At 41.2% G+C, this 15,647-nt stretch overlaps 1 protein-coding gene across 3 annotated transcripts in view; it reads left to right on the top strand.

Moving 5' to 3' along the window:
* plcl2 (phospholipase C like 2) overlaps positions 1-15,647 on the top strand; it is a 252,196-nt gene that overhangs the window by 166,782 nt on the left and 69,767 nt on the right. For 2 of the 3 annotated variants that reach the window (XM_078418033.1, XM_078418023.1), the window contains exon 3: positions 15,419-15,619. The exons of the other annotated variant lie outside the window; for it this stretch is intronic. In XM_078418033.1, coding sequence (XP_078274159.1) covers positions 15,419-15,619 — 201 coding nt within the window. The remainder of the gene's footprint in view (positions 1-15,418; positions 15,620-15,647) is intronic. 3 annotated transcript variants of the gene reach the window in all.

Raw genomic sequence — 15,647 nt, 5'->3', positions numbered from 1 at the left:
AGGTTGAGTAAGTGGGCAGATGCATGGCAGATGCAGTATAATGTAGATAGATGTGAGGTTAACCACTTTGGTGGCAAGATCAAGGAGGCAGATTATTATCTCAATGGTGTCAGATTAGGAAAAAGGGAAGTGCAACGAGACCTGGGTATCCTTGTACACCAGTCACTGAAAGTAAACATGCAGGTACAGCAGGCAGTGAAGAAAGCTAATGGCATGTTGGTCTTCATAACGAGAGGATTTGAGTAGAGGGGTAAAGAGGTCCTTCTGCCCTGGTGAGACCACATCTGGAGTATTGTGTGCAGTTTTGGACTCCTAATTTGAGGAAGGAGATTCTTGCTATTGAGGGAGTGCAGTATAGGTTCACGAGGTTAATTCCCGGGATGGTGGGACTGTCATATGATGAAAGAATGGAACGACTGGGCTTGTATTCACTGGAATTTAGAAGAATGAGAGGGGATCTTATAGAAACATATAAAATTATTAAGGGGTTGGACATGCTTAATGCAGGAAACATGTTCCCGATGCTGGGGGAGTCCAGAGCCAGGGGCCACAGTTTAAGAATAAGGGATAGGCCATTTAGAACTGAGATGAGGAAAAACATTTTCACCGAGAGAGTTGTGAATTTGTGGAACTCTCTGCCTCAGAAGGCAGTGGAGGCCGATTCACTGGATGCATTGAAAAGATAGAGCTCTCAGGGCTAGTGGAATCAAGGGATACGGTGAGAAGGCAGGAACGGGGTAGTGATTGTGGATGATCAGCCATGATCACATTGAATGGCGGTGCTGGCTCGAAGGGGCGAATGGCCTACTCCTGCACCTATTTTCTATGTATCTATGTAAATGGCGTCTGCCCATTCCTTCTACAGATACTGGCTGGGCCATTGAGTTCCTCCAACACCTTGTGTTTTAATCCATAGTTCCCTGATTTCTATCTCCTTCCTTTCAAGAATAGTGGGAATATATTTGCTGCCCCAGAGTCTGTTGTGTTTTGGAAGATGACAACCAGTGAGTTTCTCTTCATATCCACTTCCTTAAAATCTCTTGGACTATATAGAAACATAGATGCAGGAGGAGGCCATTTGGCCCTTCGAGCCAGCACCGCCATTCATTGTGATCATGGCTGATCGTCCACAATCAATAACCCGTGCCTGCCTTCTCCCCATATCCCTTGATTCCACTAGCCCCTAGAGCTCTATCTAACTCTCTCTTAAATCTATCCAGTGATTTGGCCTCCACTGCCCTTTGTGGCAGAGAATTCCACAAATTCACAACTCTCTGGGTGAAAAAGTTCCTTCTCACCTCAGTTTTAAATGGCCTCCCCTTTATTCTAAGACTGTGGCCCCTGGTTCTGGACTAGCCCAACATTGGGAACATTTTGCCTGCATCTAGCTTATCCAGTCCTTTTACAATTGTATATGTCTCTATAAGATCCTCTCTCATCCTTCTAAACTCCAGTGAATACAAGCCTAGTCTTTTCAATCTTTCCTCATATGACAGTCCCGCCATCCCAGGGATCAATCTCGTGAACCTACGCTGCACTGCCTCAATTACAAGAATGTCTTTCCTCAAATTAGGAGACCAAAACTGTACACAATACTCCAGATGTGGTCTTACCAGGGCCCTCTACAACTGCAGAAGAACCTCTTTACTCCTATATTAAAATCCTCTTGTTATGAAGGCCAACATGCCATTAGCTTTCTTCACTGCCTGCTGTACCTGCACGCCAACTTTCAGTGACTGGTGTACAAGGACACGTCCTGGGAATCTATTGGCTTTCGTTCCTTTTTAATTTCTCCAAATCTAGTTTATTTTATTAAGGCTAATTTTGTTAAGTTCCTCATTTACTCTAGCACTGTATTCCTCTACTGTTTCTCAAAGATCTTTTGGACTTTCGATGACGACAGGCACAAAGTATTTGTTTAATTTCTATATGACTTTATTCTCCAATATAATTTCTGCTGTTTGTTTCTGAGACCCTAATATCATGATGTTGAAATTCATTTGACTTTGAAAATATATATATTTATGTCTGAAATGCACAAATTTGTGTTCCTACATTAATTTCTTCTTTAACTGTTCCATGACTAAAATTAGTCTCTATGGTATTTCTCTCGCAGATGATTGTCACTTAATTAAATAACAGGCATGAAGTAAAATATCACTGGCTTTTCCCTGTATTTACCACATTTTTACTTAAACATAAAAATATCTCTGTTGTACTAATTATCCACTTTTTGCCCATGGTGGATTTAGTGAGGTGCCGAAGGCAAGGTGTGCTTATTTGTCTCTGGATCATTCATAATGTTGCCAAGCAACAATTAAAACATTTTTTTTTGTGGGTCACCCATTCGGACAAATTAAATCTATTCAGAATTCTGAGTGATTTTAATGCAGTCATGAATTTCAAACATTATTTGCAACTGGAAGGTTATTTGCAGTGAAATATAAAATCTTCATTACGTTTGATCATATTAACAATTAATTCACAAAGTAAAAGTAAACAGACAAATGCCCCTTCCAGGGCCTCCAGTCATGTTGCTTTAGAATAAGGTTGCAGGTTTGTGAGACTGAACCAAATTTGCCTGTTTGTACTGTAATTGCTTTTCTCATTCTTTATCTAACCTTCTGCTTCAGTGCTTTGCTCCAACAGAGCATGGCTAAAGTCGGACACTGACCAAGCCTATCAGTGGAGAGCCTGGAACGAGACGGTTTGACAGAGTTAGCAGAAGGAGCCACGATGGGGCACAATATGTTAACATTGCAAACTATTGCCGTTGGAGAAAAAGCAAAATCCACATATTGTTTCCGCCCTTCCTTACGTAAATGAGTTTTTCCCACCATTCTACGAGGCAATACTACTTATTTAAGCAGTACAGTTGACAATGGAATAGTAGACACAAGGAACTGCAGATGCTGGTTTACAAAGAAAGTCACAAAGTGCTGAAGCAACTCAGCAGTCAGGCTGCATGTCTGGACAACATGGAGAGTCTGAAGAAGGGTCCTGACTCAAAATGTTGCCTATCCATGTTTTCTAACGATGCTGCCAGACCCGCTGAGTTACTCTAGCACTTTGTGCCTTTTTTTGACAACGGAATAGGATCATCAAGATTGAAGAAAATGTATAAAATTGCACCTGCATCATTTAATAAACAGGGGTTTAATAAGAACATATACTTATTTAGAGGATGTGAATTTAAAGCATTATTTGCCAAAGTTGTGTTCTCTGTTTCACCCCAATGCTTTTTTATTCCCAGATGTACCAGAGGACAGAGGATCTAGGGAGACAGAGGAACGGAAAGAAATTTGCATTAGGCAAGAAATAGTATTGGGTAGACTGATGGGACTGAAGGCTGATAAATCCCCAGGGCCCGATGGTTTGCATCCCAGGGTATTCAAGGAGGTGGCTCAGAAATCGTGGACACATTGGTGATCATTTTCCAATGTTCTATAGATTCATGATCAACTACTGTAGATTGGAGGGTAACTAATGTTATCCCACTATTCAAGAAAGGAGCGAGAGAGAAAACAGGGAAATTTATAGACCAGTTAGCCTGACATCAGTGGTGGGGAAGATGCTGGTCAATTATTAAAGATGTAATAATGGTGCATTTGGATAGCAGTAAAAGTATTGGTCCAAGTCAGCATGGATTTATGAAGAGGAAATCCTACTTGACTAATGTTCTGGAATTTTTTGAGGATGTGACAAGTAAAATGGATGAAGGAAAGCCAGTGGATGTAGTGTATCTGGACTTACACAAGGCCTTTGATTAATGGGCAAAATTAGAGCACATGGTATTGGGGGTAGGGTATTGGCATGGATGGAGAATTGGTTGGCAGACAGGAAACAGAGAGTAGGAATAAACGGGTGGGTCACTGTCAGAATGGCAGGCAGTGGCGAGTGGAGTGCCACAAGGCTCGGTGTTGGAGCTGCAACTATTTACAATATATATTAATGATTTAGATTTTGGAATTAACAGTAGCACCAGCATATTTGCGGATGACACAAAGCTGGGTGCCAGTGTGAACTGCAAAGTGGATGCTAGGAAGTTGCAGGGTGACGTGGACAGGTTGAGTGAGTGGGCAGATGCGTGAAAGATGCAGTATAATGTAGATAAATGTGAGGTTATCCACTTTGGCAGCAAGAACAAGGAGGTAGATTATTATCTCAATGGTGTCAGATTAGGAAAAAGGGAAGTGCAACGAGACCTGGGTATCCTTGTACACCAGTCACTGAAACTAAACATGCAGTTACAGCAGGCAGTGAAGAAAGCTAATGGCATGTTGGCCTTCATAACGAGAGGATTTGAGTATCGGAATAAAGAGGCCCTTCTGCAGTTGTACAGGGCCCTGGTGAGCCCACATCTGGAGTATTGTGTGCAGTTTTGGTCTCCTAAATAGGCAGGACTTCCGTGCTATTGAGGCAGTGTAGCGTAGGTTCATGAGGTTAATCCCCGGGATGGCGGGACTGTCATATTAGGATTGGAAAGACTAGGCTTGTATTCACTGGAATTTAGAAGGATGAGAGGGGATCTTGTAGAAACATATAAAATTATAAAGGGACTGGACAAGCTAGATGCAGGAAAAATGTTCCCAATGTTGGGGGAGTCCAGAACCAAGGGCCACAGTCTAAGAATAAAGGGGAGGCCATTTAAAACTGAGATGAGAAAAAACATTTTCACCCAGAGAGTTGTGAGTTTGTGGAATTTTCTGCCACAGACGGCAGGAGAGGCCATTCACTGGATGAATTTAAAAGAGACTTAGATAGAGCTCTAGGGGCTAGCTGAATCAAGGGATATAGGGAGAAGGCAAGCACGGGTTACAGATTGTGGTTGATCAGCTATGATCACAATGAATGGCGGTGCTGGCTCGAAGGGCCAAATGGCCTCCTCCTGCACCTATTTTCTATGTTTCTGTGTTTATTGATGGCGGTAAATATGCTCTTTCCCCATCCTATCTGGACTAAATGTGAGTTCAGACTGATCAATATGGTCCATTTTATCTCATCTGAGCATCAGTGAGGGATGGACAATAGAAGTCAATGGAGCCCAGATCCTGTGAATGAATACAATGACAAACGTGGTTATGGGGTTATGGCCTCTGATTGCATCAATCGTGACCTTATCAGTGGCAGAGCAGCCTCGCACGCTGGGTGGCTATCTACAAATCTTATTTTCTATACATTTATGGCCTTTATGAAGTATTGACTGAATGACTATTTTCAGTCTATTCCCAAAATATGACAAGAGTGTCTGCTATTTAAAGTTGTGGTCAGTTTTCTCAGGAATGCAGCAGTTGAACCACTTTTTTTAATGGATTACTTCTTTTACTTTTGAATGTGGAACAAAAAGAAAACTGACTATTCTTTCTGGCTTCACATTTAAATCAGAGTTTGCTACTGACAGGGACCGTGCTCCCATACTACCAGTCTCTTCCAATCAGACTCACGGGTGCAAAACAAATAAAACTGTAAATGCTTGAAACATATAACAGGAATGATGGAAGAACTCAGCCAGTTCAAGCAGCATCCGTGGCAAGGGAAACCAATTAATGCTTCTGGTCAGGAACCCATCCTTAGAAGTAGGGAATTTCAGGTTATTTTTCATATTATTCAGTTTATTTTTCAGTTGATTTCAGTCACTTCATGAGGTGACCTTCGCTTCCTCCATGACCAATGCACATCTTGTAGAAAGCAGCTGGACTCCCCCAGTAGGTCGACCTACAGCAGACAAGACCAGTTTTATGTGGTCCTCTTGTTATTGTTTTTTCAGCAGGGGGTTGCCACTGTGTTACATCAGTAGATTGGCAGCAACCAGTTCCTGGCCGAGATTGTTTCTCCACTGAGAATACAGACCAGGGGAACAGATTGAAGTGTAAGATTAACTAGTTACGACAAGGAAATGTGTTAGTTGGGGCCTGTAACTCTAAAACAGCGTCTGGGTGAAGCAAAGAGCAAATTTAGTAGTATAATTCCCGAAGCTCACGTCCTGTGAACAAAAAGGAGGCACAGGGAACTGCAGGTGCTGGTTTACAAAAAAGACATAAAGTGCTGGAGTAACTCAGCTGGACAGACAGCATGTCTAGAGAACATGAATAGGTGACATTTTGTGATGAGTCGTCAACTATTCATGTTCTCCAGAGATGCTACCTGAGTATTACTGAGATGCTGCGGAGATTTTCCCGCTGAGTTGTAAAGGTCACATTGAATTAGTATATTGAATTATAATAACTGTAAGCACAAATGGGTTAGAGCAAATAGCCTTTTCGCAGTGTGATATGACTGAATCTATTTTCCAGGGTGGAAATATCAAAGCCTAGAAGGTATAGCCTTAAGGTGAGAAGGGCAAAATTTAAAGATGATGTGCAGACAAATATTTTTAAACAGAGGGCAGGTGGGTGCCTGGAACCGGCTGTCACCGGTAACGGTGGAGGCAGATACAATAAGTGGCTTTCAGATAGGCCATACATATACAGAGAATGGAGGGATGTGGATCACATGCAGACAGAGGAGATTAGTTAAACCTGGTATCATGTTCGGCACCGACATTATGGGCCAAAGGGCCTGTTCCTGCGATGTACTTTCAGGAGAGTCTTGCATATCCAGTAGTCGCTTCTGATTCATTTTCCATGATCTGTGTGTTATGAATAAAATACAAAGTGCAGTGGAACTAAAATGTTTGTACTCCTTGAATATAATAAATGTATTGTAATTTTTTAATTGAATATGTCTTGTCATTTTCGGTAAAATTGCGGTCAATTTTGTGCTCCACAACATAGTGTTTAATAATTGTATATTTATAAATGATTGCAATAATTAAATGACTGCTTTGTGGAGGCAAAATACACTCTAATTTCTGTATAATTTGTGTGTTCAAAAGGTCAATAGATTTACGCAAGGCAGTGCAAGTTCAAGAAAGGACTATCTCACTCATGACTTAGAGTTCTAATATTCTAACATTGCTAGAAATTACACTCTTTAGCACTCATGGCACTGGAGTGCGTGAGTATCACAGGCATTTCATGATCCAATATAAATGGTAAAAACTATCACCAATAAAAATGTCTTAGTTCTCTGAAGAACTTCAAGACATATATAGACATTCCCCAACTTACGTAAGGGTTATGTTCTGTAAACCTGTACATTAGTCAGGCTGTATGCATTCAGAATCATCTTCAAATCAGGTATAAACAAAGAACTGCAGATACTATTAATACACAAAACGACACAAAATGTTTTGGAGTAACTCAGCGGATCAGGCTGCATCTCTGGAGGACATGGATAAGGGATGTTTCTCTGAAGAAGGGTCCCGACCTGAAACGTCACTTATCCATGTTTTCCAGAGATGCTGCCAGATCTGCTTCAGTTACTCCAGCATTTTGTCTTGGCTGTTGATACTTGCACAGATCTGTCAGTTATAGACCTAAAACAGACGTTGAGACATAGTCTGGAAACAACAATAACTACAACAGGGGAAAGTAAACCTCCAGGGATTTCCCAGCTGCTGATCTGAGAAAGGCAACTGAGTCCCTGCTAGGTTAACCTGCGGCAAGCACAGCAATCTATCAAACTCAATGAGGGAAATCAAATGCCAGGACATAGAATAAATAGTAAGACCTTTTATTTCATTTAATTAAGTTAGTTAAAATGTTTTGTATGTGTGCATTTGGAGTTGTAACTTTAAAAAAAAATTGAAATGGATAAAGATTGCTTCCATTATTGGAAAAATAGTGAGTTACACATTCATGTAACTGTCGAAGACATTCAGGGAGCAGGTGGTGTTCCTGGGAGCAGAGACTTAATGCTGTCAGTAAGGTTCTGTCATTGTCACTGAGCATCTGTGCTGGAGGGACCTGGTTGCCTTGGGTCTGGCAGATCAGCAGTGTGGCAACTTCCCAGTGGGAGGCAGCATCGGGAACATCATTGGAAGAAGTGTAATTGTCCATGCACAAGCGACTGGCAACCCTAAGGAAGTGGAAGCTCCATGCCAATGTTGTGTGTCTCCTGAGGTCTGGGGGAATGTTTAGTATAGTGATGTGTTGTAGAGATGTAAAGGAGAATCAATGTTACTTGATAGTTTACTCTCAGACCAAGCGAAAACAAAACTTTCATCTTCCTTTCTCTACCCTCGCACATACAAATAATTGAAAGCTGCCCATGTCTCTGGGAAACACGTTCAAATTACTCTGAGAAAGTGAAATAGAAAATTTGGAGAAAAACTCAAATTAGTTCAATCGAGTAGGTGCATCTCTGAGTGGAAAATTGTTGGTCATTGAATGTGGAACTGAATAAGTTCCATCTCAATTCTTGTTTCAGTTACCCAGAATTTGCAAGTTAAAATTTGCTTTTTACTGTTGTTCAGTGGGTGACCCGATTTCCCCCAACCTGTTTGTGGGTTGGGGCTGAGGTATTGAGCTACAGAAATAGCAGGTTGATGCTGCTTTCCATGGCGTTTGAGTTGAATTTAAATGTGAAGATTGTATCTGATACCTGTGTCTGACCACAGCACGGTGAATAAATGACTCGTGTCAGATGTGAAAACACCAGCAACATTTTGTTGCATTGGCTTTTTATAACAATGGTCTTTCTAATGATACCTATTTTAGTAGTTTAATGAAAATGTCATTCTTTGATACATTTGGAGTTATTTTTCGTTATTCTGTCTGCAGTGTAAACAAGGTCATGCTACTATTTTAACCCATCTCATGAAATTGCTGAATATCAACCAATTTCATAGTGCAGTGATTCCTTTCTAAATGAGGCATTTGAGGTACACGGGATCATAAGGTCATAAGGAATAGTAGAATTAGGCCATTCGGCCCATCAAGTCTACTCCACCATTCAATCATGGCTGATCTATCTCTCCCTCCTAACCATATTCTGCTGGCTTCTCTCCAGAACCTCTGACACCTGTACTAATCAAGATAATGACCGCAACACAATATCTATCATGTGTTAAATGCCCTTTACACTTTTCATAGCATATATATTAGGCAAGTTGTAGATAAAAGGAAATTCAGGTGCTGGGACGTTGCAGAGAACACAAAGTGCTGAAGCAACTCAGCGAGTAGACAGTATCTCTGAAAGACATGTATCGGCAATGTAACAGTTTGGGGCAGTTTTTCAGACTGATTGTAGTGAGGGGAGAAAGCTGTAGCTAGGGACAGGACCAGGCTTGGCAAGTGATAGGTGGGAGGGAAAGGGTGGGGGAATTGATTGGCAGATGGTTGGACAAAGGCCAGAGATCAAAAGGATGACAAAAGTGGACTAAAGGAGACAAAAGGTGTCAGATAAGGAGAGAAGACAAGTGAAATAGGAGTGAAATGTAAAGCCAGAGTGAAAAACATAGGTGGACGGGTACAGGGTTGGGGGGTGGTGGGATAGTGGGAGAAATGGGTGTACACTGGAATTGGGTGGGTTGTAATCCGAAAGAGAATGGGGGGGGGGGGGGGGGGGGGGAGAGAAAAGAAAATGGGGGGGAGGTACCTAAAATGGAAAAAATCATTTTTCATACCATTAGGTTTTAAGCTACCCAAGCAGAATATGAGGTGCTGTTCCTCCAGTTTGCATGCGGCCTCACTCTGGCAATGGAGGAAGCCCAGGACAGAAAGGTCGATATGGGAATGGGAGGGAATGTGACAATAAATTGACCTTGAAATTAAAATGGTTAGCAGCCAGGAGATCCAATTGGCATAAGTGGATCGAGCACAAGTGCCTGGCAAAATGGTCGCCTCATCTACACTTGGTCTCACCGATGTAATGGACTGAATACAGTAGATGAGATTAGAGGAGGTGCACGTGAACCTCCTTCTCATCTGGAAGGGCTGCTGGGGTCGCTGGATGGAGGTGAGGGAGAAGGGATAGGAACATTCCTGTGGTTGCAAGGGACTGTATTTGGAGAGTTGGCAGTTTGAGTTGCATGGGATGGGTCAAGGAGTTGTGGGGGAGTGATTTCTATGGAAAGTGGAAAGGGGTTGGGATGGAAATATGTGACGTGGTGGAATCACTTAAAGGTGGCAGAAATGTTGGTGAATGACGTGTTGGATGTGGAGGATAGTGGGATGAAAGATAAGGGCTGGGGAACTCTATTCTTGTTCCGCCTGGTGGAAGGGGGGAGCGAGATCAGAACTGTGGGATGTAGGTGAGGGATCCTTTCACAACAGTAGGGGGAGAAACATGTTTACTAAAGAAAGGGGGCATTGTGGATATTCTCGAGTGGAAAGGCTTATTTTAGGAGCAGATGCGGTGAAGACCGAAAAATTCGGAGTATGCAATGGTGTCCTTGCAAGAGGCAAGGCGGGAGGAGATGTAGTCAAGATAACTGTGGGAGTCAGTGGGCTGATAGTAGAGATGTGTGTTATGGGACATATGTGTCTTAGGTAACATATGTAACAGTGGTATTCCATATCCTGCAGGTGAATATGATGAGTTGAAGCCTGACAAATGATGTAGCAGTTTAAAGTGGAAATAATATCTTAATGCAATTATAAAATAGACTTGCAGAAATAGAATATAGAATCTTAAAGCACAGAGGAGGTTGTTTTGCCTATTATGGCTGGCTCTTTGCAATTGAGATGCAATTAATCCCCTGCTCTTTTCTAATAATCTTTTATTTTCCATTAAATGTTTTTGTCCAATTCCTTTCTGAGAGTTGCAACATGGACTATCTTCACCAGCCTTCCAGGCATTGCACTGATGAAAAGTGGAAATTGGATAAAATCGTAATTATAATTGAGCAGATGTACAGGAGTCCCTTTTGCTACCGGACAATATTTTAGACTTTTTAAACTTTAGAGATACAGCACAGCAACAGGCCCTTCGGCCCACCAAGTCTGCGCCGACCAGCGATCACCCCGTACACTAACACTATCACTGCACACTAGGGACAATTTGCAATTTTTTACCAAAGCCAATTAATCTACAAACCTGTACTTCTTTGGAGTTTGGGAGGAAACCAGAGCACCCGGAAAAAACCCACGTGGTCACAGGGACAACGAACAAACTCAGTACAGACAGCGCCTGTAGTCAAATTTGAACCCGGGTCCCTGGTGCTGTAAAGGCAGGAATCTACGATTGTGCTACAGTGCTGCCCCTAAACGCAATATCTTAATGCTATTATATAATAGATATTTTCCTTTAAATATATTGATGTCTGCCAACAACAGCTACACTGTATGGTTCCAAAGTGTCTTCATGAGGTCAGAGGTCTTACCTGGCATGAGAATGTTCTGCGATAATAATTACCTTTCTAGATTAAGTCATTTAAGCTAGCCTTTATTATGTTTAATATTCATAGCTATACACACTGATTGTTTGTTTAGATTCTTCTAAATCTTTTTTAATGTGAACAAAATTCTGAACAAATTGCTGGATTTATGGCATTACATAGATTCTTTTAGATTTTAGAGATACAGCGTGGAAACAGGCCCTTCGGCCCACCGGGTCCGCGCCGCCCAGCGATCCCCGCACATTAACACTATCCTACACCCTAGGGACAATTTTTACATTTGCCCAGCCAATTAACCTACATACCTGTACGTCTTTGGACATAACAAGGCTAAATACTAAATTTTGCCCAACCTTTAATTGCTGAGATGCAAATTGTTACAATGTAAATGATTGAAATATAATAGTTAATTTTTTGTCATCTTATTCCTTTACATTGTTCATCTACATTGTTTCAATTCAGTATTATCACGCCTTCTACAAATTATTCTTTGGAAATATGACTTAAATTTCATTGCAAGTATTAATCCATCCGGATTCTTTCTGGGAACTCACGAAGACAAATATTTTTGTTGTTTTCTTTCAGGATTTTTAAATGGATTTTTTAAAATTAAAAATTATCCAATTGTAGTTGGAGTATCAGTGAGCTCTGTACCATTGGCTTTATTGTCCACATTAGAGATGGTAAAAGGCTCAGCCTGGATTTCTTCCTGGAAGACACTTTCTTCCCCCCCCCCCCCCTTACTAATCAATCTGATGAATGGTTATAACCTGAAATGTTGCCTCCATATCTTCCAGAGGTGCAGCCTGACCCTCTGAGTTACTGAAGTACTCTGTGTCTAGATATGCAATGATTTTCACTGAAAAGTGAATGAATGTAGATTTAATTCTGATGACTCGGACAGATGGCTGTTGGTCCAAACCATACCTGGCTGAACGAACAATTGAAAGAGCAGGAAAAAAATTAGAAAGTACCACTGTAAACCAACAGCTTGCCTGGTGAAAAATTGAACTACATATTTCAGTTCATAATGGCCACTTTTGTTTTTTAAATCCATCCCTTGCATTTTTAACTATTCCAGTGATTGGTTGTAATTTCTCCATGACCCAGCCGGAATTCCACTGTCGTCATCTGATCACACTGTATTCCGCATATCCATATACTGGAGATTTTCTGGTCAGCAAACGGGAAGACAAGACTGTTAATGAAAATTGGTGCGCCTTTAAAAATGCCATCATACATTTGGTTAAGAAACATGTTCCAAGTAAGCAAGTAAAAAGCAAGCAACGTCCACCTTGGTTTACACAGAAACACAATAGACTTTGTAGAAAAAAAGACCGCTTTTATTTGAAGGCCGTAAAGCACAGTGATCAACAACACTGGGACCAATTCAAGAAAATCCTTAATAAAGTTGACAAGGAACTTCGTAAAGCTAGCAGAGATATGTTGTTGACCTGTCTTCCGCTGATGACACAAAGAAGTTCTGGAACTACATAAGATCTCGTAAAAAAGACAATGTTGGCATTCAGACACTGATTGGAAATGAGATATTTGTAAACGACCAATCCAAAGCTGACAAACTCGCCAACCAATTTCAAAGCATTTTCTTAAGTGAAGACCCAAACCTTCCCTCATTACCAACCAGTCCATACCCAGATATGCCAGATTTGGAGATCACTGTTGATGATGTCAACTACCGCCCCATTTCATTGACGTGCGTCTGTTGTAAACTAATGGAACACATCATTGACAGTCATTGAAATTCCTGAGTTCACAAAACACTCTCACTGATGCTCAACATGCTTTTAGAAAATTCAGATCTTGTGATACACAATTAATTGCAACTCTTCATGACTTGACTTCAAACCATAATAATCACCAGACAAACGATATCGCCATTCTGGACTTCAGTAAGGCGTTTGATGTGCCCCACCAGTGCTTACAGCTGATACTCAAGTTTTACGGTATTAGGAACAAAACATCTCTCTGGATTAAAGCTTTTCTCACTGACCGTCTGCAGAGGCTTATAGTCAACAGTTGTGCATCAACATGGAAACCAGTCCCTCAGGGCACTGTATTTGGCCTGCACCTTTTTATCCTATTCATAAATGACATTATTGAAGTTGTTAAATCTACCACAAGACTGTTTGCAGACGACTGCATCATATATAAAGCCATCAATTCTCAAGAGGATGAAACGTCTCTTCAGTCTGACCTCACAAGCCTTGTTAATTGGTCTAAAGAATGGGGCATGAGTTTTAATGCATCAAAATGTAAAGTGATGAGGGTTGTCCAGGAAACGTAAACCAGGATCGGCAAGGTATTCTATGTTTGGCAAAACCTCACAGGAAATCACTGAAGACAAATATCTCGGTGTCTTTATACAAAACAACCTGAAGTGGGATAAGCAGTCACGTGAAGCCATGAAGATGCTCAACTTCGTCCAGAGAAACTTCCACCATTGTTCCAAATCTGTTTTTTTTTTAAATTGTACCAAACAATAGTCCAACCGCACTTGGAGTTTGCCTCCACTGCTTGGAACCCCGGTACCAAGAAAAATAAAGATGTTCTTCAAAATGTTCAACGAAGAGTTCAACGATTGTGTACGGCGACTTCAGACAACAATCCAGTGTAACCAAAATGCTCACCGACTTAAACTGGGACCCCCTTGAAACCAGACGCCAAATGCTCAGATTAACTACCCTTCACAAGATCATCAACAAGGACATCATCCTCGACTCTGACTTATATGTCAAAGAGAAAATAACAAGATCCAGAAGAAGCCACAACAGGCAACTTGTAGTTCAACAACACACATCTACTCCCTACATCCAGTCATTTTTCCCTGAAGCAATTTCCCTCTGGAATACCCTCCCACAATCCTCTGTTGACATGCCCACCTACGCAATCTTCAAGACCTCCATCCAGGCCCACAGACGGCACAGACCCCGCTAGATCAGATCCACTCTCGTCAACTTCCAGTATAGTCCCCGGTGGACTCTTCGGAAGTGATGACCACAAGATACAAGATATCCCATTCCACCATTCCTGCTAATTTCCATCCTTACTTCGGGTCCTATTCCTCACTCACATTTATATTTATTCATCTCTCATCCTCATTCCTCCAAGAACTCTCTGTACAGGAAATTCTGCACTCTGATGCACATCCTTTTCCTTTATCCTTCTATTATCTAAACCTTGCATTCAGATCTTAGATCCCATGGGATCCAAGGAGAGCTAGCTGAATGGATAGAAAATTGGCTTCATGGCAGGAAGCAGGAAGAGGGTGATGGTGGAAGGTTGCTTTTCAATGGTGTGTCTCAAAGTTCAGTCCATTACTGTTCGTCATCTATATCTTTGGCTGAGAACGTACAAAGAATGATTAGCAAGTTTGCAGATGATTACCCGTTTTTTGGGGGGAAAAATGTTGTTAAACCGGAATTGGTGTGGAGAATATTTACGAGGATGTTACCAGGTTTTGAGGGCCTGGGCTATAGGGAGAGGTTGAGCAGGCTTGGACTTTCTTGGAGCGCAGGAGAATGATGTGTGATATTATAGAAGTGTATAAGCTCATGAGAGGAATAGAGGTAGGTACTATCACAACTTTAAAAAAAACATTTGGGCAGGTACATGGATAGGATAGGTTTAGAGGGATATGGGCCAAATGCAGGCAAGTGGGACGAGTGTAGATGGGGCATGTAGTCGGTGTTGGCAAGTTGGGCCAAAGGGCCCATTTCCATGCTGACTCTATGCAGATGGTTATCGAGGAGGAAGTGTTGTTGCCAATTCTCCAACTCTTTGATTGATATATTGGCCAACATTGGATGCATCCCAGGGTAAATTTGTTTATTTTGCATCTCCCCTTTAGTTTTATAACTGGTATGTCCAAACATAACAAAAAAAAAACTTTTTCCACATATCAAAATGAACAAATGGAGATTTCTAACAATTGACCAGTAAAGTGCTTCAAGGAGTATTGAAGGATACACATTAGCTGTTGGTTTTGCACAACTGGAGGGTTGCATTTTTTAATTGTTGGTTTTAGCTACTGAAACTACATTAATCATTTTTTTGGCTCTGAAAAAGAATCATTTTTGTTTGAAATTTAGGCATTTATTTTCAAGCCTATCATGTATGCGATAAGATTAGTAAAATATACATTTTAATATAATTAATTTTATATACATTTTTTTTCAGATTGCAATAGTTTCCTTCAAGGAAATATGTGGTGTATCCCCAGTTTCTAATCTAATACAGTGCTTTATGGCCTTGTCAACGCTGCTCAACAGTGATAACATTCCAATTGTGGTACTGAATCTGAAAGATGATTACCCGTCAATGGAGCAACAAGGAGTGATCCCGGAGGTACTGAAGAAAGTGGTCACTGCATATGAGGTGGTAAGTATTTTTATAGCAAATCTATATC

The sequence above is a fragment of the Rhinoraja longicauda genome, chromosome 2, assembly GCF_053455715.1.
Source record: "Rhinoraja longicauda isolate Sanriku21f chromosome 2, sRhiLon1.1, whole genome shotgun sequence".
Taxonomy (NCBI): domain Eukaryota; kingdom Metazoa; phylum Chordata; class Chondrichthyes; order Rajiformes; family Arhynchobatidae; genus Rhinoraja; species Rhinoraja longicauda.
The sequence above is the reverse complement of the archived record's forward strand: the minus strand, read 5'-3'. Positions and strand labels throughout refer to the sequence as shown.